This window comes from Bos indicus x Bos taurus, chromosome 15, assembly GCF_003369695.1.
Source record: "Bos indicus x Bos taurus breed Angus x Brahman F1 hybrid chromosome 15, Bos_hybrid_MaternalHap_v2.0, whole genome shotgun sequence".
Taxonomy (NCBI): Eukaryota; Metazoa; Chordata; class Mammalia; order Artiodactyla; family Bovidae; genus Bos; species Bos indicus x Bos taurus.
In genome coordinates, this window is record NC_040090.1 from 31607271 (window position 1) to 31634766 (window position 27496).

General features: G+C 36.8%; 1 protein-coding gene across 3 annotated transcripts in view; it reads left to right on the forward strand.

Annotated features, from left to right (window-relative positions):
- The window catches only part of FCHSD2 (FCH and double SH3 domains 2), a 294896-nt gene that overhangs the window by 214876 nt on the left and 52524 nt on the right, over positions 1–27496 (forward strand). For 2 of the 3 annotated variants that reach the window (XM_027562973.1, XM_027562972.1), the window contains 2 exons: positions 7355–7477; positions 22991–23086. In XM_027562973.1, coding sequence (XP_027418774.1) covers positions 7355–7477; positions 22991–23086 — 219 coding nt within the window. Of the gene's footprint in view, positions 1–7354; positions 7478–22990; positions 23087–24321; positions 24394–27496 lie in introns of all 3 variants that reach the window. The other variant, XM_027562971.1, reaches the window with a different exon arrangement.

Genomic DNA, 27496 nt, shown 5'->3' on the forward strand with positions numbered 1-27496 from the left:
ACTATGTTCATTAACGACTCATTGCATTTAAATTAAAGTACAAGCAAAACAAAAAATCTTCTGACTGCATGATCTGGACAGGACTTACCTCTTGATTCTTCACTTATTCTCCCCATTTCTCTTCCCTGTTATCCCAACAATGTACATCTTTTAGTTCTTCCAATATTCCTCTCTTGCCTCTAGGTTTTCACAAAGGCTTTTCCTCTTTGTTGACGTCTATCTGTCCCTCTCCTCCTTGGTTTTGCTAACTCTTGCTTATTAAGATTTTCACTTAATCATTATCTATTCTGGACAGCCCTCTTGTCTTTTTGCTTCATAACTCCTAATGATAGCATAAAATCTTAGCATAAAATAGGCACTTACAATGCCTATTTGTCTGTCTTTCCTTTTGGTTTGTTAAGTTCCGTGAAGGGAAGGATCTTGTCTGTTTACCCCTGTGTCTTCTGTGCTGAGTTCAGAGTTTGACATACTGGTAGTATTTAATATGTATCTGTTAAACAAATAATATGCCAGTCAGAATTCACATGCTAAAAAAAAAAAAGAAAAATGAGCCCATACTCAAGTCCCATATCAGAAAGGTAAGCCTAATGATGTTATATAACACTGGTAAAAATTTGTATAAGCTGGAAAAGAAATTAATTTCACAAAACTTTGTCTAATGCAGTAGTTCCAAACCTTTTTAGTAGTGGCATTTTTTATATGGAATCCCAAGACATAAAACATATATGACTCTGCATCCCTTCTCTCCCTCAAATCCTATTCTCTTGACCACAGGGGTAAACTTACAGGCCAAGCTGGTATGCAAGAGAGAGCATCACACCCCTGCCCCTTCCTCAGGGTTATTGAGCAGATTTTGGCACTTGACCTAAATTAGGTGATCTCTGGGATGGAAGGTGAAAGATAAGTTGAAAATGGCCTATTCTTCCCACTAGGAGACTCAGACCAACTCACAGGGAAAAGCAGTGATGAGAAACTTGGCAGAGTAAAGCTAGGAGTGAGGAACAGAGGAGAGGGGCAGAGACTGTCCTTGAATTGGGTAGTTCCTGAGCAAGCATCATCTTGTCCTTGTGATTTGTTTACCTGAGCCAACAAACTCCCATTTTGTGCAAGTTACTTTGAGTTGAATCTTTGTTATCTGCAGTTAAGAGACTCCTTACTAAAGGGTGATAGATGGTAATTGTAGCTTATATCAGCCCTTCCAGTAGGCAATTTAGAAGCATCCTCCTATCTGCAGTGTGCAAATGAGTTGGTGGGAGGGACAACTGTATGCCGAGCAATAGGAGATTGCAGCAATAATCCAAATGATATAGTTACTAAGTACTGTTATAGATAGCGATAAAGTACTCTGTGTGATAAGGATAAGTACTGTGATGGAAGAGTTTTTATAAAGCATTTTCAAGCTCTCTCCTTTTTTTCCCAGTAATTTAATTCTGTTTTAGGGAACTAATTCTTTTTAATTATTGGATTTTTATCAAAGTCCATATATGCGATCTACCTAGTAAACACAAACCAGGTTGAGACAGTACTACCCAAAATTGCTTTGAACGTCATCTCTCAGACCATCACTGGTTCAAACAACTGTAGTTAACTTGAGGCAGGGGTAGAGCCAGTCATAGGGTAATCATCTACTTCTTTTGCTTTGAATTCTAACCATTTCTTAAGTTTTGTACCTCCTGCATTAACTTTATGAACATGAGCAATAATACACCTAGGCCGGAAGGCCTCCAGCTATCTTATTCTTATCAACCAGAAAAATTGGTACATAGGTAAGTTAATGAATTCTGTAACCCTATAAAATTTGGGGAGTTCTGGTTGGGTTCCCAGAATTCTTAATATTCTCATCATGTTCTGGGGAACGTGATGATATGATGAAAGAAATATTTTAAAATTAATCTCTGTCTGGTAGAAGATACTTCCAATCACTTGACCCACCTCCTACCTAATGTAAATTCGTTAAGCCTCGTTTGAATTGCTGAAGCCAAGAGATGCCTTTACTGTGTTTGGTACATGATTAATGATACGTTTTTCTCTTAACTGGAATACAGTGAGAATAGCTTGCCTATGGGCTTCCGAGGTAGCACAATGGTAAAGAATTTGCGTGCTAATGCAGGCGACACGAGAGACTCAGGTTCAACCCCTGGGTTGGGAAGATCCCCTGGAGTAGGAAATGGCAAACCACTCCAGTATTCGTGCCAAAAAATTCCATGGACAGAGGAGCCTGGCAGGCTATAGTCCATAGGGTTGCAAAGAGTTGAACACAAGTGAGCAACTCCGTGTGGGTGCACATGTGTGCGTCCACGCGCGCACACACATACACACACAGACACACACACGCAGAGTGCCTCTAAGCTGGCTAATTCAGGGCATTTTTGTTGCTATATTAAACTCTGTAGAGTAAAGCATTCTTTCATTTATTCTGTAAATGTCTTTGAGCATCTGCTATCTGCCAGGCTCTGTGCCTGAAAAAGACTTAATCCATGACTTGCAGTAATACCCATGCAATACACAAATTATAGAAACACTAAGGAGGAACTGGTTAAATCAGTTTTGTAAAGCATTTGCAATATTAGTAAGCCATTGATAAATATTAGTTGCCTGTTAGCCATCATTATTACTATTTGAGTAGGTGAGAGAAGGGGAATGACATTGCAGGCTAAGAGAATAACTTAATTGGAAACGTGATAGTAAATGTCATTTTCCAGAATGACTTGTTGTGGTTGGGATATGATTACAGTACAGACAACAGTGATGAGAGATGATACTGATGAGAGGTAATTTGGGACTAGATTATAAAGGATCTTAGATACCAGCTAAAGAATTTTAACTTTTCAAAATGTATAGTGGGAGCTTAAAATTTGGGGGGATAGCACCACTTTTTCTTTCTAGTCTGATATTCAGATTTTCTTTTTTTATGGAAAATTTCCCATATACACCAAAGTAAAAATAGTAATATAATGACCCCCATGTATTCATTACTCAGCTTTAATGATTATCAATATGTAGCCAGTCCATTGACGACTTTTTATGACTTTTTTTATTTGAATTTATTTATTTTAATTGGAGGCTAATTACTTTACAATATTGTATTGGTGATTTTTAAGCAAAGCAAAAAAGGTGACTAACACTGCCATTCCCTTACATTAGTTGATCTTTACAGTGTCCCATGGAGTATGTGGTATTCCCACTTTCCCTATTTATAGAAGAGAGAACCATCAAAATAATGAAGTAAAGGTTCTGAGATTCTAACCCATATCCAGCTTATTTTCAGAACTCAAGTTCTTTCCCATGCTGCCTTTATAACTCTGAAGTAGAGCATGGTTCTCAGTTGCTCATTTGGCTACTTGATATATTGGTGCTATTGACCCTATTCACGATGGATTTCTACCTCCAGTCACTGTGCTGGAGTCACAGGGTCACCAGGATCTAAGTCTATGTAAATATTCAACCTAATCAGCTAAAATGACTATTTAGTCCAGTGGTTGTCAAAGTATGGTCCCCAGACCACCAGCAGCAAGTTGTTAGAAAATACAAATTCTCAGGCCCCACCCCCAATCTACTCAGAAACTTTGGGGATGGCAGCGCATGATGCCTGTATTCCCATTTGCTATGTTAAATAAGACGCTCCAGTGGTTTCCTGCAAACACAAGGTTATGACTATCTACCAAGAGCATTTCTGAAGCAAAAACCTCATATCAGCTGCATGTTCATTTTTTAACAAGTTCATGAAAAGTAGTCATAAGGTAAGAATTATTATTCAGACTTAACACCAGCAGTCTCTCTGGGGATGTTACATAACCTCATGGAAAGAAATCTTAAGGAATTTGCACTGTCTATATTTATAGTGCTTGCTGGTGCCATCTAGTGGTTTAAGCACAATGGAATTTGCAGTTTTATTACTGCTTTGAGGACACAATTTGTGGTTTTAAGTCAGTTTTATAGTGAATGTTTAATTAAATAACCAAAGTAAGAAAAAAATATTTTTCCTTACTATAAAACCTCCATTGAGAATTCTTAGATATAGCACAAAACACAAGCAAAAAAAATAGTTAAATTAGGCCACAACAAAATTTAAAACTTTTGTACATCAAAGGACACTATTGATAGAGTGAAAGGGTACCCCAACAAAGTGGGAGAATATATTTGAAAATCATATATCTAGTAAGATGTACTTAGTCGCTCAGTTTTGTCTGACTCTTTGCAACTCTTCGGACTGTAGCCCTCTAGGCTCCTCTGTACATGGAATTTGTCAGGCAAGAATACTGGAGTGGGTTGCCATTTCCTTCTCCAGGAAATCTTCCTGACCCAGGGATCAAACCTGTGCCTCCTGTGTCTCCTGCATTACAGATGGATTCTTTACTCTCTGAGCCATCGGGGAAGTCCATCTAGTAATATATATGTATCCAAATATATAAATATGTGCTAAATCATTTTAGTCATGTTCAACTCTTAGCAACCCTATGGACAGTAGCCCACCAGGCTCCTCTGTCCATGGGATTTTCCATCAAGAATACTGGAGTGGGTTGCCATGACTTCCTCCAGGAGATTTTCCCCACCCAGGGATCAAAGCCGTGTCTCTTACTTCTCCTGAATTGACAAGCAGGGTCTTTACCACTAGTGCCACCTGGGAAGCCCAAATATATAAATAGTACCCAAATATATAAAGAACTCTTACAACTCAACAACAAAAAGACAAACAACACCAATTTAAAAAATGAGTGGAAACTGTTATATTTAAAATGGATAACCAGTAAGAGCCTATCCTATAGCACAGGGCACTCTGCAATGTTTTGTGGCAGCCTGGGTGGGAGAGGAGTCTAGGGGAGAATCGATACATGTATATGTGTGGTTGAGTCGCTTTGCTGTCCACCTGGAACCATCACAACATTGTTAATGGGCTGTACTCCAACATAAGATGAAAAGTTTTGAAAAAGTGTGTATTGGTGGGCTGCCATCTATGGGGTCGCACAGAGTTGGACATGACTGAAGTGACTTAGCAGTAGCAGTAGCAGACATTTCTTCAGAGAATATATACACATGGCCAGTAAGCACTTGAATAGACACTCAACACTATTAGTCATTAGAAAAATGCAAAATCAAAACCACAATGAGATACCACTTGGGCAGCTTGAATAATTAAAAAACAAAACAAAACAGAAAATGGCAGATGTTGTTGAGATTGTAGAGAAACTGGAACGTTTATATATTGCTGATGGGGATGTAAAACAGTGCAGCCACTGTGGAAAACAGATTGTCTGTTCCTTAAATAGTTAGACATAGAATTTCTGTCAGGAGACCCAGCAATTCCACTACTAATTATATACCCAAGAGAATTGGAAACAGGTGTTCAAACAAAAACTTGTACACAGATGTCCACAGAGCATTATTCATAATAGCTAAAAAGTGAAAACAACCCAAAGATTCACCAACTAATGAATAAATAAACAAAATGTGGCATATCCATAAAATGTAATATTTTTTAGCCATAAAGTGAAAGTTGCTCAGTCATGTCCAACTCTTTGCAACCCCATGGACCATACAGTCCATGGAATTCTCCAGGCCAGAATATTAGAGTGGGTAGCCTTTCTCTTCTCCAGGGTATCTTCCCAACCCAGGGATCGAACCCAAGTCTCCCGCATTGCAGGGGGATTCTTTACCAGCTGAGCCACAAGGGAAGCCCGAGAATACTGGAGTGGGTAGCCTATCCCTTCTCCAGGGGATCTTCCGGACCCCAGGAATCGAGCCGGGATCTGGCATTGCAGGCGGATTCCTTACCAACTGAGCTATCAGGGAAGCCATAAAATGATGTACTAATTCACTGATGAACCTTGAAAATATGTTAAATGACAGAGGCTGGCACAAAAAACCACATATCATGTGATTCCATTTATATGGAATGTCCAGAAGAGGCAAACTCATTGAGTTAGAAAGTAGATTAGTCGAAGATACAGAGAACAGACTTGTGAACATAGTGGGGGAAGGAGAGAGTGGGATGAATGGAGAAAGTAGTATAGCTCTATATACACTACCATGTATAAAACAGGTAGTTGGTGAGAAGTTGCTGTATAACACAGGGAGCCCAGCAAGGTACTCTATGGTGTTCTAGAGGGGTAGGGTGGGGGGGAGGGGAGGGAGACCCAAGAGACAGGTGAGATATAGATATAGATATATGTATATGTATGTAATTGTGGCTGGTTTGAGTGGTTGTATGACAGAAACCAATACAACATTTATAATGTTGTAGCAATTTTCCTCAACTTAAAAGAAGAAGAAAGTAGATTAGTGGTTGCCAGAGAGGGAGAGAAAGGTAGGAATGGATGTGACTACTTAATGGGTATGGGATTTCTTTTGGAAGCAATGCAGATGCCCTGGAATTAGATAGTAGTGATGGTTGTACAACATTGTGAGTGTACTGAAAGTCAATGAATTGCACACTTTAAAATAGTTCAATGGTGACTTAAATGTATGAATTTCCCCTGGTTTTAAGATCTCTGTTGATTTGCAAGAACCTTTATTTTTATTATTATTGATGTATTGATATATTTTCCCATCATTGTTGCTAATATGTATGTATTCTATTTGTTCTGCTTTTTTAACCGAAAATTGTTCAATGCATTGTTTACCATCTACACAGTTTCCACGATTTTTGTTTTGGTGGCTGTGCATATTTTAGTCACTATGTATATCATAACTTAAATTATTTCTCAAATGTTTAGTGGTTTTCTCTTTTTTTCAATTTTTAAGGAGTCCTGATCTAAATACTTAAATAAATAAGAATGTTTAAATTTCTTTGTAGATATTGTATTGATGTTTCTTTCCCAAAACAGAATTTCTGACTCTTTTTTTAAATTTTACTATTTCTATTGTGGTTTTTCTCTGATTGCTGTATAGTAAGAATATATGAATTTAGAATCCTACCAATAATGGATGAGGGAAAATGGAGGAAATTAATGTTTATAGAATGTCCATTCTGTTCCAGGCACTGCATATGGATCCTTTTCATCTATTATTTCATTCAGCTCCCATGCCTAATCTTATAAACGGACTAGAAATGTTGACATAGCTAGTAAGCAGATGAGCAAATATCAGAAACCAAGCATTTTGTCTCTCGAGTTTTATACTGTCCCCACATCTTTACCAGTATTGGGCTCTACCTTTTTTGAGTTCCTACTTATTAGAAAAATTCAGTGTTTTTCCAAGTGATTGTTTAAGATTTATATTTATTCTTTACTTAGCAACCTACCTATACCTTTTATTTTATATTAATAGATTTTAAACTGAATTTAACATTTAAACAGCAAGCATTGTATATCAGAGCTTTTTCATAATTTTTTTGCTTTTGTTTACTCTTTTATAGGCTCTTGATGGAAATGTGTATGACCATCTTAAGGATTATTTAATCGCCTTCAGCCGGACTGAGCTAGAGACATGCCAAGCTGTGCAGAACACATTCCAGTTTTTATTAGAAACCTCCAGCAAGGCAAGTTACCTTCAGTGAAGTATGCGATATATCCATTTAGAATCAAAAATGTCTTTAGATACAAACAAAATGAATGTACCAATGACATTAGAATGCTTTAAAGGACAAATTTTTTGAAAACAGTATTCCTTCTAACAAAGTTGAAAGGTGTTTCGTTCTTCTTGATGAAGGTCAAAAAGGGAGGTGATGATACAGGCTGTCTCAGGACAGCAGTCATTATTAGCATGTCTGTTGCTTTTGAAAAGAATAGTTTTAAGAACTTTATTTTCCACTCAAATTAATTTTGAATGCATTCAGTTCATAAAACAACAGAGTCATGTGTCGATGCGAAGAATAATAAAGGGACACAAAAAGGAAAATTAAAATTTTATAATTGATAAACAAATTAATGTTATAATTAACTTGCTTTAAACAATTAACCTTGCCTTCTATATGCTGTCATTCTTTGATAGTTATCTTTTCATTCAAGTTTGCTAGCATGTCACACTGTTTACATAGAAAATAAATCAAATTGTTTTTCTTTAGGATCTGACAGATTAAAATTTTTTACAGTAGAGAAAGTATCCTTTGGAAGATAAATTGTTCCTGTGGTTAATTAATCTTATTTTCTTTCTGATAAATTAAGTGCATAGTAAATGTTTCCTGACTGAATGCATTTATTAAAATACATTCATTTTATGACTATTATTTTAAAAGATCCAGTTCAATTCTCATTTTTGGCCAGAGGAGTGGGAACTGGCCAATACCTTAGAAAGTTGTTTGGAAAGGAATCAGGGTATCCATATTACAAGACAGAGGCCAAAGACAGGAAAGAAAAGGGCGCAGTCTATGTCCCTTTTCTTTTCCTGAATTGCCTCCATGTGTATTTATTATTTTCAGTGTACCATAGCTCCAATTCTATTTTTAGAAAAAAATTTTAAATGCTAAGTTCTCGTGGAAATACAAATATCACTAGTCTGGTGCTTTGAAATCTTGTCATATTTTTGTATTCTTATATTTTTACCCCTAGGATTCAATAAAAGATGTAAAAGGATGAACATATAGAGAGGATAAATGGATGGGTAGATGGATAGTTATGAAAGAAAATGTAGAAAAAATGTTAATTAAAGAGTCTAGGTGGTGGTTTACAGGTGTTTCTGCACAGTTCTTTTTAATGTGTATACATTTGACATTTTCCACAAGAGAATGTTGGGGGTAGAAGTCTATAAAAATGTCTTGGTTTGTTCCTTTTATGAAGAAGTTGATTTTTAACTAGTAATCAGATTGTTTATATGTACTGGTCCATTCGGGTTTTCTGTATCTTTTTTAGTGTATTTTGGTAACTTCACTTTCCTAGACAAATTGTCTATTTCATTTATCAAATTTGAAGGCATAAATTTGCATATAAACTTGTTTGCCTCTGTAATCGTCTCCCTTTTTATTTCTAATATTATTTGTGCTTTCTCTCTTATTTTGATTGGACTTGCCAATCTATTTTATTAATCTTTTCCAAAAGCCAACTCTTGTTCTACTTCTCAGTGTTATTGTTCCCTATCTCCTTAATTACTACCTTTATAGTCATTATTTCTTTCTACTTTATTACAGTTAATGTTTGTAGGCTTCTTTTTCTATTAGGTTCTCTATTTTCAGCCTTTTCAAATAAATCCACTTGAGCCTAAAAAATTTCTCTTTCTACTGTAATTGCATTCTGTGATAGGTACATAGGGCTTTTTAAAATAGCATCTGCATTTTCCCCCCTCATTAACCCATGAATTATTTAGAAGTTTTTCCAGTTTCCATTTAATGGAGGGAGTACTTAGTGAGTGACATTTTTCATTCCTAATTTTGTCAGAGAGATTGTCCCTAGACAAAATTTTTTTTGAAATATTTTTCCAAGAATGTTTGAGCATACTGTCTTTAGTTTATAAAACAGATAAGCATTTAGTCTTTAAAATGTGCTACTATTTTATATAGCAGTTCACAGTTTTCTAGTTTTTAATACAACCTCCATGAGGTTGGTATTATCTTGCTCATTCTGTAGAAAGAAAAACAGACCCAGGAAGTTTATGTGATTTGCCTGAGGTCACAAACACACACATACTGTTTTCCATGCTCTACTAATGTCTATATTATCTCTTTAGCTTATATTGTTTTCATAGAAAATGAATTAAAAATGTATAAACTGAATTGGACACATAAAGAGATAAGCCTTTATTTTCCTCTACATTCACTCATATGGGTATCTTACTCCCCAGGGATGAGGAAGAAATAAGATGCTCTTATGTTTAGATTGAAAGTGGTAGTAATAAAAATTTAATAAGAATGATGTAACTAGGAGATGTGCCCTTTTATTCCTAGTACCAGAAGAGCTCACACCTAGAAGTTTTATGCCATGTGCTTTTCTGTTAACAAAGAGCTTGTTCTGCTACTTTTGTTATCCTGCTAAAAGCAACCTAGTGATCTGATAATCCAGAAAGAAGTTTAAAATTTTTTTTATTTTTATTCTACACCATTACTAGCTTGTCTTTGGAGGAAGTTCATTTTTTTTTCCACAGATCTAAATTGTAACTGTACCTGTATTTTGGGGGTAATCCATAGACACATTGTAAATTTTATAATGCCCTCTATACGTTTCATTCCCTAAAGGGAAACAGCTGGCCCTAGGAACTTCTGTTTAATTTTAATTATTTATGAAAGCTTGCTTTTCTTCTTAATATTTTATGAAATGCATTGTTCATGTAACTGAAGCAGATACTGTCAGAGAGATTTTCTCTAGTATAGTAATTCTAAAGGTGGTTCTACTGGCCTTACAATTTGTTTATGTATGCTTGCTTTCTGTCTGTATAAGGAAATTCCTACCAATTAATAATGTAGCTCTTTTAGCAACTCAAAAATAGCAGGGTTATTCTATATTTCTTCAGAAATTAAATTGTCTAGTATTGTCACTCTTAATACCTTAAAGATGTGCCAAAAAAAAAACTTAATAAAATAAAGGGGAAAATCACATGATCACCTCAAAAACACAGGAAAAGCATATGACAAAATTCAGTACTCTCTTATGATAAAAATGCTCAGCAAATTAGGAATAGAAGGAAACTTCCTGAACATGGTAAAAGGCATTTTTAAAAAACCTACATCATATATCATACTCAGTGTTGAAAGACTGAAAGCTTTCCCTATCTAAGATAGGATCAGACAAGGATGCCCGCTTTCACCACTACTATTCACCACTGTGGTGAATGGGCCTCCCTTGTGGCTCACCTGGTAAAGAATCCGCCTGCAGTGTGGGAGACCTGGATTCAATCCCTGGGTTGGAATGATCCCCTGGAGAAGGGCGAGGCTACTCACTCCAGTATTCTGGCCTGGAGAATTCCATGGACTGTATAGTCCATGGGTCGCAAAGAATTGGACAGGAATAAGTGACTTTCACTCATTCACCATTGTGCTGAACGTCCTGATCTGAGCAGTTAGGCAGGAAACAGAAATAGGAGGCACCAAAATGGAAAGAAAGAAGTAAAGGATATATTTGCACATGACATGATTATATATAAAAAACCTTATGCTGCAACTGCTACTAAGTCACTTCAGTCATGGCCGACTCTGTGAGACCCCAGAGATGGCAGCCCACCAGGCTCCCCTGTCCCTGGGATTCTCCAGGCAAGAACACTGGAGTGGATTGCCATTTCCTTCTCCAATGTATCAAAGTGAAAAGTGAAAGTGAAGTTGCTCAGTCGTGCCCGACTCTTAGCGACCCCATGGACTGCAGCCTACCAGGCTCCTCCATCCATGGGATTTTCCAGGCAAGAGTATTGGAGTGGGGTGCCATTGCCTTCTCTAAAAAACCCTATAGAATCCACAAAAGTCCTGGAGCTAGTAAATGAACTCAGCAAAAGTTGTAAATACAAAATCAAAACACAAAAATCTGTTATGTTTCTATACTTCATCAGTGAATTAACTGAAAGAAAATTATGAAAATAATTCTAGTTACAATAGTATTTGAAGAATAAATACCTAGAAATAAATTTAACCAAAACACAAAAGACTTGTACATTGAAAAATTATAAAACATTGCTGAAATTAAAGAAGACCCAAATAAATGGAAATAATAAATGTTTATGGATTAGAAGATTTCATATCTCTAATATTTCAGTATTCCCCAAAGCAATTTATAGATTCAGTGCTGCTGCTGCTAAGTCACTTCAGTTGTGTCCAACTCTTCATGACCCCATGGACTGCAGCCTACCAGGCTCCTCCGTCCATGGAATTTTCCAGGTAAGAGTACTGGAGTGAGGTGCCATTGCCTTCTCCGAGATTCAGTGCAATTCCAATCAAAATTCCAATGACCTTTTTTGCAGAAATGGAACAGCCAGTCCTCAAATTCATGTGGAACTACAAGGGATCCTGAAACATTGAAAAGGAAAAACAAAATTGGAGGACTCACACATCCCAGTTTTAAAACTTACTACAAAGCTGTAATAGTTAAGAGTGTGGTGCTAGCATAAGGCTAGACATGTAAGAATTGAGAGTCCAGAAATAAGCTCAAACATCTGTGGCCAATTGATTTCCACAAGGTTGTCAAGGCCATTTGATAGAGAAAGAATAGTCTCTTCAACAAGAGGTGATAAAACAATAGCATAACCACATACAAAAGAATAAAGTTAAACCCCTTCCTCACTCCATATATAAAAATTAACTCAAAATGGGCCAACAACCTAAAACTGTAAAATTATAGAAGAAAATACAGAAGTAAATCTTTGTGACCGCAGGTTTGCCAGTTTATTCTTAGAGTTAACATGAAAGCGCAGCAGCAAAAGACGATAGATAACTGAACTGGTGGGCTGCAGTCCATGAGGTCGCGGAGACTGAGCGACTTCACTTTCACTTTTCACTTTCATGCATTGGAGAAGGAAATGGCAACCCGATCCAGTGTTCTTGCCTGGAGAATCCCAGGGACAGGGGAGCCTGGTGGGCCGACGTCTGTGGGGTCGTACAGAGTCGGACACGACTGAAGTGACTTAGCAGCAGCAGCAGCAGCAGCATCAAATTACAAGTTTTTGTGCATCAAAGAACATTGTGGAAAATGTGAAAAAGGCCATAGAATGGGAGAAATATTTATAAATCATGTGCCTGTTAGGAATTTAATATTCAAAATATATAAATAACTTTTACAACTCAACACATAAAAGACAAATGACCCAATTTAAAAATGGGCAAAGGACTTGAATAGATATTTTTCCAAGGAAAATGTACACATTGTAAGATCCTAAGCACCATTTGTTATTCAGTTCAGTTCAGGTCAGTCGCTCAGTCGTGTCCGACTCTTTGCGACCCCATGAATCGCAGCACGCCCAGACCTCCCTGTCCATCACCAACTCCTGGAGTTCACCCAGACTCACATCCATCGAGTCAGTGATGCCATCCAGCCATCTCATCCTCTGTCATCCCCTTCTCCTCCTGCCCCCAATCTCGCCCAGCATCAGAGTCTTTTCCAATGAGTCAACTCTTTACATGAGGTGGCCAAAGTACTGGAGTTTCAGCTTTAGCATCATTCCTTCCAAAGAAATCCCAGGGCTGATCTCCTTCCGAATGGACTAGTTGGATCTCCTTGCAGTCCAAGGGACTCTCAAGAGTCTTCTCCAACACCACAGTTCAAAAGCATCAGTTCTTCGATGCTCAGCTTTCTTCACAGTCCAACTCTCACATCCATACATGACCACTGGAAAAACCATAGCCTTGACTAGACGAACCTTTGTTGGCAAAGTAATGTCTCTGCTTTTGAATATGCGATCTAGTTTGGTCATAACTTGCCTTCCAAGGAGTAAGTGTCTTTTAATTTCATGACTACAGTCACCATCTGCAGTGATTTTGGAGCCCAAAAAAATAAAGTCAGCCACTGTTTCCACTGTTTCCCCATCTATTTCCCATGAAGTGATGGGACCAGATGCCATGATCTTTGTTTTCTGAATGTTGAGCTTTAAGCCAACTTTTTCACTCTCCACTTTCACTTTCATCAAGAGGCTTTTGAGTTCCTCTTCACTTTCACCGCCATAAGGGTGGTGTCATTTGCACATCTGAGGCTATTGATATTTCTCCCAGCAATCTTGATTCCAGCTTGTGCTTCTTCCAGCACAGCGTTTCTCATGATGTACTCTGCGTATAAGTTGAATAAGCAGGGTGACCATATACAGCCTTGACATACTCCTTTTCCTATTTGAAACCAGTCTGTTGTTCCATGTCCAGTTCTGACTGTTGCTTCCTGACCTGCATACAGGTTTCTCAAGAAGCAGGTCAGGTGGTCTGGTATTCCCATCTCTTTCAGAATTTTCCACAGTTTATTGTGATCCACACAGTCAAAGACTTTGGCATAGTCAAGAAAGCAGAAATAGATGTTTTTCTGGAACTCTCTTGCTTTTTCCATGATCCAGCGGATGTTGGCAATTTGATCTCTGGTTCCTCTGCCTTTTCTAAAACCAGCTTGAACATCTGGAAGTTCGGGGTTCACGTATTGCTGAACCCTGGCTTGGAGAATTTTGAGCTTGACTTTACTAGTGTGTGAGATGAGTGTAATTGTGCAGTAGTTTGAGCATTCTTTGGCATTGCCTTTCTTTGGGATTGGAATGAAAACTGACCTTTTCCAGTCCTATGGCCATTGCTAACTTTTCCAAATTTGCTGGCATATTGAGTGCAGCACTTTCACAGCATCCTCTTTCAGGATTTGAAATAGCTCAACGGGAATTCCATCACCTCCACTAGCTTTGTTCATATTGATGCTTTCTAAGGCCCACTTGACTTCACATTCCAGGATGTCCGGCTCTAGGTGAGTGATCACACCATCGTGATTATCTGGGTCGTGAAGATCTTTTTTGTCCAGTTCTTCCATTAGTTATTGGAGAAATGTAAATGAAAAGCAAAAGCACAATGAAATACCACTTCCTACCTAGTAGGATAGCTTTAATAATTAAAACAACACACATATAATAGTAAATGTTGGCAGGGATGTGGTAAAATTATAAACCTTGTACATTATAGGAATGTAAAATGGTGTAGCCACTGTGGAAAACAGTTCAGTAATTCCTCAAAAAGTGAGACAGAGTTACCATATGACACTTCCACTTTTTTTGAAAACAAATGTTTAAACAAAAAAATTGTACAAAAATGTTCATAGCAGTGTTATTCATAGTGAAGTCATTCAGTTGTGTCCGACTCTTAGCAACCCCATGGACTGTAGCCTACGAGGCTCCTCCATCCAAGGGATTTTCCAGGCAAGAATACTAGAGTGGGTTGCCATTTCCTTCTCCAGGAGATAATAGCCAAAATTGTAAATACCCTAAATGTCAATCAACTGGTGATTAGATAAATAAAATACAGTTTATCCATACTATGGAATATTATTTGTTCATAAAAAGGAATGAACTACTGATATATCATATAACACATGTCCCACAGAATAAAAGAATACAAACAGCTATTACCATATAAAAAAGATGCTTTTATGGGCTAAGTTGTATCCCCTAAAATTCATATGTGGAAGTCCTAACCTCTGGTACCTCAGAATGTGACTGTTCTTGGATATCAGGCCTTTAAAGAGGTTAAGTAAAATGAGGTCATACAGATGAGCTCTAATCCAATATGACTGGTGTTCATAGAAGGTTAGAGTGCGAATAGGCACAAAGGGAAGTCCACATAAGACACCAGGAAAAGACGATCATCTGCAAGCCAAGGAAAGAGGCCCTCAGAAGAAACCACCCCTGCCAACACGTTGATCTTGGGCTTCTAGCCTCCAGAACTGTGAGGAAACAGAATTACCTTGTTTAAGCCACCTCCTCTATGATCCTTTGTCATGGAAGCCCTAGGAAACTAGTACAGATGCTTAAATTTACTATTAATCAAAGAATTGGAAATTAAAATCACTATGAGATTCTATTTTACACTTATAAGATTGACAAAAATTGAGAAGAATGATTGTTGATGAGAATATGGATTAACAGAAGCTTGTATACTGCCCTGAGGGGTACAGATTGATATATCCAATTTCAACACATTTGGCGTTATCTAGTCAATTTAAAGATGCACTTAGCTTATGACTCAGTAGTTCTACTTCTTAGAATATAACATAGAGAAACTCTGGCCCCAGAGTGGGTACCAGAAGACTTTGAGATATTGTTCATAGCAACTTCCTTTGTCAGATTAGAAAAAGCTAGAAATAACTGTCCACCACCAGTAAGATGAATAATGGAATACCATATAGCAATAAAAATGAAAGCTCTGTAGGCACATGCATTAATATGGATGAGATTCACAAATATGATGTTAAGCAAATTGCAAAACAAGGACCTACTGTATAGCACAGGGAACTGTACTCAGTATAGTAACCTATAGTGGAGAAGAATCTGAAAAAGAATGTGTATGTGTATGTATAGCTAAATCACTTTGCTTTAGCACTTGGAACTAACACAACATTGTAAATTAATGATAACTTCAATTTTTAGAAAAGCAACTTGCAAAGAATACACACACATTTATACAGCATTCAGAAACATCCAAGAAAACAGTATAATTTTGAGATATATCATATGTAATAACACTGTTAAAAGGAAATTTAAAAAGAAGAGCACAGTAAAATTTAGTAAAGTGGTTATATCTAGAGGAGCATGCATTCATAGAGGGGCAGATAGTCCCCCAAAGGAGTAAAAAGTGCTTCTGGATGTTGAGGGGTTGTTTGCCAAAAGAATCTTATATGTTACAATGGGCCACAGTACATAAATATATAACATATACTTGTGATATTAAAATGTAATCAAAGAGGGCAACTAGGGGGAAAATGTCTTAAAAGGGTCCTTGGATTGGGGAATGGGAGAGATTCCTCAACTTATAAAAAAAATTTAAAAAAGGAAAGGTTGAACATGCCTTAGGAAGTAAGGTGGGAATGTAATAAGGAGAGGATGTATAGATTTCTACTGTAATGGTAATGTTTTATTTAATCTCAATGGTGGATACGGAGGTGTTCTTTAACAGCTGTTTATTGAATACTACTTTAGACAGAAGTCATTGTGCTATTTGCTGAAGGTTACATCAGTAACGAGATTGAAGGCTGGATCTCAGTTGTTACAAGGAGTGACTGAAGGAAGCAGAAAGGGAAAGATTACAAAGGGAATGAAGAAACTTTTGAAAATGAGGGATATGTCCATTATCTTGATTGTGATGATTTTTACAGATATATAGGAAAGTTAAAATTTATCAAAATATACACTTTAAATATGTACAGATTATTGTATGTATGTCAGTTATACTTCAGTAACACTTTTACAGAGAGAAAAATAGGCCATATATCCTAGAAAAAATGAAAATTTATTTTCACACAGAAGCTTACACACAAATGTTCAGAGTAGCTTTTAGGCATAATAGTTGAAAACTGGAAGCTCCTTAAATGACCTTCAGTGAGTGAAGGACCAAAATAAATGGTGGTGTTTCCATACTATGAAGTACTACTCAGCAATAAAAAGGAGTGAACTCCTTTTTGATACATGCAACAAATTGGATGAACTTGAAGGAAAGTATGCTGAATGAAAATAGACTTCCCTAGTGGTCCAGTGGTTAAGATTCCACACTTCCACTACGAGGGGCATGGGTTTGATCCCTGATTGAAGAACTAAGATCCCTCATGTTATGCCATGCAGCCAAAAACATATACCAAAAGGTATATGGTGCATGATTCCATTACGTAATATTTGTGAAATCGTATATTTATAGAAATAGAGAACAGATAAGCAGTTGCCAGGAATTAGGGATGAGGAGAGTAGAAGGAAGGGACTTTCCAGGTAGTTCAATGGTAAAGAATCTAAAGTTCAGGAGATGCAAGTTCAATCCCTGGATGAGGAAGATCCCCTGGAGAAGGAAATGACAACCCACTCCAGTATTCTTGCCTGGGAAATCCCATAGACAGAGGAGCCTGAGAGGCTACAGTCCATGAGATGGCAAAAAAGTCAGATGCGACTTAGTCACTAAACAAACAAAGTAGAGGGAAGTATTATGGAATAGCACAAGGGAGTCATGTGGCGGTGGTTCAGTTAAATATCTTGATTGGGATAGTGGTTGCATGAAGTTATACATGCGATAAAATTGTAGAAACCTTTACACATACATATCCCCAAATGAGTGCATATATTAATATAACTGGTGACATTAAATAAGCTTTATGTTTTGTACCAGTGTCAATTTCCTGATTTTCACATTTACTGTATTTATGCAAGATGCTAACACTGGGAGGTGCACAGGATCTCTTTGCAACTTCCTTTCAAAATGAATTGTTCGAGAGAGACCAGTTACTAACCCGGTGACTCTATTGTACAGGTCTGGTTTTCCATGTACTTCTCCTACTCACTTTAAAAAAACAAAACATAGTGGCTGTACTAGTTTGCATTCCCACCAACAGTGTAAGAGAGTTCCCTTTTCTCCACACCCTCTCCAGCATTGATTGCTTATAGACTTTTGGATTGCAGCCATTCTGACTGGCGTGAAATGGGACCTCATAGTGGTTTTGATTTGCATTTCTCTGATAATGAGTGATGTTGAGCATCTTTTCATGTGTTTGTTAGCCATCTGTATGTCTTCTTTGGAGAAATGTCTATTTAGTTCTTTGGCCCATTTTTTGATTGGGTCATTTATTCTTCTGGAATTGAGCTGTAGGAGTTGCTTGTATGTTTTTGAAATTAGTTGTTTGTCAGTTGCTTTATTTGCTATTATTTTCTCCCATTCTGAAGGCTGTCTTTTCACCTTGCTTATAGTTTCCTTTGTTGTGCAGAAGCTTTTAAGTTTAATTAGGTCCCATTTGTTTATTTTTGCTTTTATTTCCAATATTCTGGGAGGTGGGTCATAGAAGATCCTGCTGTGATGTATGTTGGAGAGTGTTTTGCCTATGTTATCCTCTAGGAGTTTTATAGTTTCTGATCTTATGTTTAGATCTTTAATCCATTTTGAGTTTATTTTTGTGTATGGTGTTAGAAAGTGTTCTAGTTTCATTCTTTTACAAGTGGTTGACCAGTTTTCTCAGCACCACTTGTTAAAGAGATTGTCTTTAATCCATTGTATATTCTTGCCTCCTTTGTCAAAGATAAGGTGTCCATGTGTGCGTGGATTTATCTCTGGGCTTTCTATTTTGTTCCATTGATCTATATTTCTGTCTTTGTGCCAGTACCATACTGCCTTGATGACTGTGGCTTTGTAGTAGAGCCTGAAGTCAGGCAGGTTGATTCCTCCAGTGTGGAGATTCCTTAAAAAACTGGAAATAGAACTGCCTTATGATCCAGCAATCCCACTGCTGGGCATACACACTGAGGAAACCAGAATTGAAAGAGACACGTGTACCCCAATGTTCATCGCAGCACTGTTTATAATAGCCAGGACATGGAAGCAACCTAGATGTCCATCAGCAGATGAATGGATAAGAAAGCTGTGGTACATATACATAATGGAGTATTACTCAGCCATTAAAAAGAATACATTTGAATCAGTTCTAATGAGGTGGATGAAACTGGAGCCTATTATACAGAGTGAAGTAAGCCAGAAAGAAAAACACCAATACAGTATACTAACACATTTATATGGAATTTAGAAAGGTGGTAACAATAACCCTGTATACGAGACGGCAAAAGAGACACTGATGTATAGAACAGTCTTTTGGACTCTGTGGGAGAGGGAGAGGGTGGGATGATTTGGGAGAATGGCATTGAAATACATATAATATCATATATGGAACGCGTCGCCAGTCCAGGTTCGATGCACGATACTGGATGCTTGGGGCTAGTGCACTGGGACGACCCAGAGGGATGGTATGGGGAGGGAGGAGGGAGGAGGGTTCAGGATGGGGAACACATGTATACCTGTGGCGGATTCATTTCGATATTTGGCAAAACCAATACAATATTGTAAAGTTTAAAAATAAAAATAAAAAGAATATTCAAAAAAATAAAATAAAATAAAAAAATAAAAAAACAAAACAGTGCTTCTTGGGAAAATGGCACTGATTCTAGATCTGGGACATAAAATATTTAAGGTAAACATTAAATAATTAGTCATAATGGAAAGCAAGGAGACTATCAAAAACTACTAGGTCATCTCCAGGGACTCAAGATATGATCTTGTTAGCCAAAGATGGGATTATTTTAGCATTGATAATCATAGCAGTAGATTGAAATAGTCAAATATTTTTAAATCCATGACTTTATAATAATTTATTAAAGCTATAATTGATCATTCATTTGAGGTTACTAGGGAAACAGACCAATTTGAAAACTAGATAATCAAGGGAAGAGGCAAGTGTTTATCCTGTCTTATACGAAATCAGCCTCAAGGTAACTAAATAATTGAGTTTGAAAGTTTCTCTTATAGAAGTATTCTAGCTGATAAATGAAAAAGGAATGATGGAACCCTTGATAAAGTGATAGAAACATAGAAAACTCTCTAGTTCTTGCAGCCCCTAATGTCTAGGCATTTATCATCGTAGGTCTGTTCTATTCATTTCCTAGGGTTACTATCGGAGAAGGCAATGGCACTCCACTCCAGTACTCTTGCCTGGAAAATCCCATGGACGGAGGAGCCTGGTAGGCTACAGTCCATGGGGTCGCTAAGAGTCGGACACGACTGAGCAACTTCACTTTCACTTTTCACTTTCCTGCATTGGAGAAGGAAATGGCAACCCACTCCAGTGTTCTTGCCTGGAGAATCCCAGGGATGGTGGAGCCTGGTGGGCTGCCGTCTCTGGGGTTGCACAGAGTCGGACACGACTGAAGTGACTTAGCATAGCATAGCATAGGGTTACTATACAAATTACCATAGGGGATGACTTAAAATGACTGACATTTATTCCCTCTCAGTTCTGGAAGCCAGAAGTCAGAAGTGAAAGTGTCAACAAGGCTGCACTCCCACCAAAGGCTTTAGAGGATAATCGGTTTCTTACCTCTTTCAGCTTCTGATAGCTTCAGACTTTTGTTTGTCTGTGGTCACATCACTCCAGTCTCTGCCTCTTGTCTCACTGGCTCCTCTTCTGTGTTTCCTTCTGTTTGTCTTTTATAATATCACTTATCATTACTTTCAGAGACCAACCACAGAATCCAGAATATTTCCTAATCTCAAAATCCTTAATAATTATATCTGCAATGGACGTTTTTCCAAATGAGGTAGCATTGACATGTTCAGTGCCAAGGGCAGGGGTCTGTCTTTTGGAGAGCCACCATTCATTCAGCCCACTACAGCTGTTAACGGCAAAAAGAGGCAAGCCTCCTCACAGAAATAAACACCACCTTGCCAAAAAATAAAACAATAAATGTGAATGCAGTGAAACATCAACTTACAGGACACACAAGAAATAGAACACTACAAGGATGGAGTGAGCAAAATTCAGACTATGGGAAACTACAGAACAAAAACTCAGTTTCTTCAGCGGGTAAATTGCAAGTGAGGTGGGTGAGGGAGATGGAGGAAGAAACATATGTGATTTTTTTTGGCGGGGGAGGGTGCGCCACACCATGTGCCATGTGGGATCTCAGTTCCCTGATCAGGGATCAGACCTGCAGCCTCTGCACTGTAGCATGGATTCTTAGCCACTGTATTGCCAAGGAAGTCCCAAGAATCTATATATGAAAAGAAGCCTAAGCAACATCATCCATATGCTCTGTAGGAACCTTATTGTGATCCTAATGTGAAAAACTTTAAAAAATATGAACAAAAAATTAAACAGTTACTGTTTTATAATGTTCATTGTACATTTTAATATACGTTTTCTAAAGTCTGTCTTTTAGATGTTACACTGAAATATTTATAGGTAACATAGTATGTCTAGGACTTCCTTCAGTTTAATAGAAGGTGGAAGGGGTAGGTGGATTTTAGATGAAACAAAAATTGGTGTGTTTTGGAAGTTGGTTGATAGTATGTGGGGACACATTATAGTGTTTTCTTTTTAAAATATTCCATACCAAAAAGTTAAAATTTTTAAAAAGATTAATACCTCCCTCTTGAAAGGAAGGAAGTTGGATTTGTTGTGCTTCAGGGTTTTGGTTTAGCAACCAGAGGATGATCCTCTTAGCTTTTTCTGCATGGTGACTAGTGAGGCTGTGTCTCAGGACTGTATCAGGAGCTTTCTCAGTTATTCTAGCTTAAAGCTGGAATCCAGGAAAAGAAAAAACACATTTCCCTTTAAGAATATGTTTATTCAGCCAGCCTTCCCTGACCATGTATTTCCAATCACTCCTCCCTCCACCCCACCCCGGAGTCTGAATTAAATAGCACTTGCGCTCTCCTGGTGCCTTCTATGTACTTTGTTAGCGTATTTTAATTGTGTGATCTGTTTAATTGTCCGAGTTTCTAGATTATAAATTCCTTGAAGATACTAACTTTGTTTATTCATATTTATTCCTCTGTGTATAACCCCTTCTCTGCTGCGTTTAATATTAGGCCTGGTAAATTCTCTCAGTAAATGGTTGTTGAAGGAAGGGGAGGGAAACAATAGAGAATTGGGATGTATTGGTAAGTAAAATACAAAATATACCTCCTACTTTCTCCATCTCCTGAATGAATTCTTTTCCCAGGTCTACTAAAGTATAGCCAAAGACTGCTGTAAACTTTATTTCCTTCTTCTGCCCATCTTCTGGCAGAGGTCTAATGAGCTTTAGCAGGTGAAAGACAAGTCAAGGGTAAGCAGTGTAGCAAACAAGAAACTGGATTTCTGTACAATCAAATGTTGTTGGTTTCTACTCTTTCCCAGGGAATATAGCACTGAACTCTTTTTTAGAGGGCTCTCTTTCAGTGCTATTTGTTTTGCTAGTTTCTGTGTATCAAAATTTCTCTTCTCTGTAAAGTACTGTCTAGTCTGTTCTTCTTGGTATGCTTTAAGATGGTAATTGGAATATAACTTCCTTAGAAATGTGGCGAGAAGTACTAGAAAAATACTGTTTTGTGTTGTGTACAAGGTTATCTGGCAGTTTCCTAGTAGATGGCAGTCTCCATAAAGCAAACTTTAAGAGGCCTTTAAAACTTTAGAACTGGTTTAGAAAAAACTGATGTGCTTCCCTGTTTGCATCTACCTATCCCCATTCAAAAGAATAACATCTTGTGTAATAGCCATCTTTCTGCAGTCTTAAAATAGTACATATTGTCTAGTCCCCAAATCTGGGCTAGTTTCTAACCTAGTACTTTCCATATTTAGATTCTTGAGAAAATGGGGCACAAGGATAACAACTGTTATCCAAAATGAAGGGCTTCCCTGGTGGCTGGGGCTCCACACTTCCATTGCAGGAGGCCCAGTTTCAATCCCTGGTCAGGGAAATGGATCCCACATGCTCAACTAAGACCTGATGCAGCCAAATAAATAAATAAAAATTTTAAAAATAAATGAAATGAAAAAAATTGTAATTATCATTTCTTTTTGACCACGTAGTACTGGATGATTTATCATTTTTGAAAACTACAGAAAAAACCCTAAATTTAAAAAATGCAATTATTGAACATTTTAACCTTAAAGATATTTTATTTTCTCTTTAGGTGGTACGAGACTATAATCTTCAGCTGTTTTTACAAGAGAATGCTGTGTTTCACAAACCCCAGCCCTTCCAGTTCCAGCCTTGTGACAGTGATACTGTAAGGGAATTCCAGATTTTCATTTTATTTGTTTTTAAGCTATGTTTGTGCTTCAATAACTATTCTCTTTGGAATAGACAGACAAAAAAGACTGAGTATATCTCAATTTTATAACAAAACTGTAAGGGTGCCAAGAAACTGTGACATTCCTTTCTAAAATATGACTGACACACCCAACATCTTTATGCTAACAACTTTCTACTTAGTAGGGTTAAATTATAGAACAAGTTACTGGAAATCTGAAAACTGAACTGAGGGAAGAAGAGAAAAATATTCAATAAATTTTTTTCAATTCAGATGTAAATTTATACTTTCTATTTATGAAATTCTTCACATGTATACTCTTCTGAAGAAACCAATGGTTTTTAACTAGAATGGAATTAATAAATAGAATAATGAATATGTGTATACAAATATTTTACTGGGTTTGTTTAAAAATTATAGGCCCTTTCAGATTTCAGATTTCTTAGACTATGGAAGTATTAACACAAATGCCAATGTAACACGAATGGCAATGTATAAAAAGCAAACATTAATCATATACTTTTATCCTTGAGTTTGCTCTATGAAAAATGATAGCCATTTTGTAATTAAAAAAAAAAAAAGAACCAGAATACTAATTTAATAACATTTTTTCAAAGGTATTTTACTTCTGTAAGGTAAGAAAGCACATATCTACCACATTCTCTCAATGCAGGTAAGCCAAGAGGGAAATCAAGTTATGTTGGTCAAGTCTCTGGTAAACTTAGAATCAAGACCAGGGGAGTTTATGATACCAGAGTTTAATGGTATCAGTTTAATAGAAACCTTTGCTGGAGGTGTCTTCATTACTTTTCCTACTTAATTTAAAGCCCTGTTAGTGGCTATATAAAGGAATGTAGGAAATCAGGATTTCCCGCTAGATTATTAACCCTTGCCCTTAGTAGTGCCTTTTTTAATCTATCAGCTTTTGCTTAACGACTCAGAGACATTGTCCTGAGGATACCGGGTATGGACAAGTTTGTCAAGCTTGACTTAAAATTGTGACCCATTTGAGATTATTTTACCTTTTCCCAGTTTCCTCAGGAAAATGAGGCTGATAGGGACTGATCTCACTCATCTGAAGTCCCATGACAACCCTGAATCCTTCTTTGTTTCTAAACGCTGTGCTAAATGTTCTTAGCTCTGTGTCCCTGTTTGCCTTACAATTCTAACTCTATGCTGTTTTCTGTCCTTGTGCAATCTGTACTGGGCAGAGTTTAAAAGCTGCCCAGCTGGTGGATATTGAGTTCTCCCCTGTCAGTGCTCTGAGAATGACCATAGCTGAGGTATTTGGGGGTATGGGTCAGGGGTGGGAGGGATGGGATATGTGGGTTTGCATGTTAAAAGAAGGGTGGGACCTGGTACTGGGATGAAAGTTATAAATATATGTGTAAGGGGCTACTGAATGAATAAGCTGGGGCTTTTCCTTTTCCCTTATAAATTAGGGATTTCTTTTCTTATTTATAGTAAAAAGATTGAGCTTCTCATTTGTCATCTTGTCTGAAGCATCTTAGTTTTCCTCAATAGGAGTGCTGGAAAGAACCTTAGAACTAATCTTGCCTTTATTAAAGAGGAAACTGAAGCCTAAAAAGGAAAAGAGAGTTGTCCAGAGTCATACAGTGAATTAATGACACATTGACATCCTAATTGCAGTTTAATGTTCTTTCTAAATGCTACTGTGTTTTCAGGGAAGAAATGTTCAGCACTTGGGGAGCAATTAATCTTTTCATAATGGAAAACGATAAATGCTCACACATTTATAAAAATCATCCCAGGTTGTCAACTGTTGAAAGTTTTAGAATAATCATTTTGAAAATGTTTTTACCTGTAAAATTTGTTGTATATACTTTTTGTTTTGTTTTAGATTAAGTATTCATATTGCCCACAAAAAATAAAATCCCAAGTAATTGTTTTTACCCAGTATAGACTAGTACTGTTCTTTTATATGAGAACAGAACCATTGTTTCCGTTGCTTTTCTGGTTTCCTCTTGGAGTTGGTAGCACTAAGCCTGTCACAGAGTGGAGAGCACCAGTCACTGCCCCATCAATTTACTTCTCCTGTTGGGTAAATGTAGGGCATGTAGGAAGGACTAATTGCCACTATCTTCTGTTGTGTGTCTGAAATTGCTATTGTTCCTATCCTCTTCTGGAGCACATTTCAGTGCAACAGACATTGAGTTCCTACTGTATCTGTCTGAGTGCCAATCATTCAGACACATGCTGAGGATAGCTACTACATATGAAGAGCCCAAACTCAAGAAGCTCACTGACATGTACACAAATAAGTAAAATATAATCAGGCAAGTGCTGTACCTGACAGAATGCTCTTGGTGTCCGTTGATGAGTACAGTTAATGCATCCTGATGTGGTATAATTTTTTTTTTTACAAATTTATAGAGACATTTACATATCATATAATTCACCCATTTCAAGTGTATTATTCACTGGTTTTTAGTAAATATACCAAATTGTACAACCAGCATGACAAATAAGTTTTAGAACATTTTCATGACCCCAGTAAAATCCCTCATGTCCATTTACTGTTAATCCATATTCCCATCCCCCTGTGCAGGCAACCTCTAATCTATTTTCTTTCTTGATAGGTTTACCTTCTCTAGACATTTCATATAAATTGAACCATACAATACGTGGTCTCTTATGTCTTGCTTCTTTCACTTAGCAAGTTTTTGAGGTTCATCTTTGTCTTAGAATGTATCGACAGTTTGTTCCTTTTTTATTGCTGAATAGTATTCCACACACTACATATTGTTTATCTGTTAATCAGTGATAGAAATTTAGGTTATTACCCACTTTTGGCTATCATCAGTAATGCTAATATTAACATTTGTGTACAAGTTAATGTATGAATATGTTTTCATTACTCTTGAGTTGCTGAATCAATCGTATGGTAACTTATGTTTAACTTTTTAAGAAATTGCCAGACTTTTCCAAAGTGGCTACCATTTTGTGTTTCTGCCTGCCATTGTATGTGTGTTTTGTTTCTTTGTATCTTCACTGCCATTTGTTATCATCTGTCTCTTTGCTTATAGTCATCCTAGAGGATATAAAATAGAATCTCATTGCAGTTTTGATATGCATTAACCTAATGACTGATGATATTGAATATCTTCTTATGACTTATTAGTGATTCATATATTTACTTTGATAAAATGTCTGTTCAGATCTTTAGTTTTTTTTTTTTTATCAGATTGTGTGTCTTCTTAATATGGATTAGATCTTAAAGGTGAATTGAAATTTACTCTGCAGGATTGGGAAAAAAAACATGCTGGGAAGTGAAAATAATAATTGAAAATAATAAAAATAATAAGTGACATTCACTGAAGGTTTATTTCATGTTAGACATTTTTCTAATTGAATTCCTTGAATTAACTCATTTAATCCTCTCAACAATCCTATATTTTAGGTGCTTTTTTTAATCTTCATAGTTTAGGAAGCTGTGTTTAAGAAATTTGCTCAAGATCACTCAGCTAATAAGTATTAGAGCCAGAAAAGCTTGAAAATGCATTACGGTATTTGAAATAGCAAGTAGGTTTGGTATGGTGAAGGAGTTGAACAACACTGTAAATGCAGGTTGCAGCCAGATTTTGTGTTTGAGTTTTACATATGATAACTATGGAATCTTTTCACGTATGACAGCCATGTGGTAATTGCAAACAAGTTCCCTCTGCAGGACAGTATTGTTCCTTTATTTTACTTTGGATTTTGTAATTTATGTTAGGAACTTTGAATCCTTATGGATTTAACACATTCATTTTTATTCACCCAATAGATATTTATTGCATATAATTTGTATATGCCCTTGCCTTAAATAGAGAAGAGTAGTCAATAAATATTTGATTTAGATAAGTTAAATTTAGGAAAGCCATATGACTTTTAAAGTCAACATCATGATTAAATGTAACTTATTTTCTTCTGAAAAGTTTCTAATATAAACTATTTCAGATTCCAATATTTTCCCTACAAAAGCAAAAAATGTACAGTTGAAAACAGTCACAATATTAACCACTGGGATTTAGTTAAGGGTTGAAAGTATTACATTTCTTGTTTTTTTGTTTTTTGGTGTTTTGTTTTGTTTTGGCTTAATCTTTTTTTATCTGCTAGTACATCAAAATTCCTTTTCATTTTATTTTAATATATGATTATTTTAAGTCATGTTTTAGAGTGATATACCAAAGGGAACTGGCCAAAATTATTTTCTAAAGTCACAATGATCTATACTATACAGCCATAGAATTAAATTAGGAATCTTAGTTTAACCTTAAGATGATGATAAGTGACAGTGATCAGTGGCAAGTTCCATCTGATGTAGTAATTTAGTAGCTGGCTCATGGTTAATACTGAAAGATTTATATGTCTCTGTTTCCATAT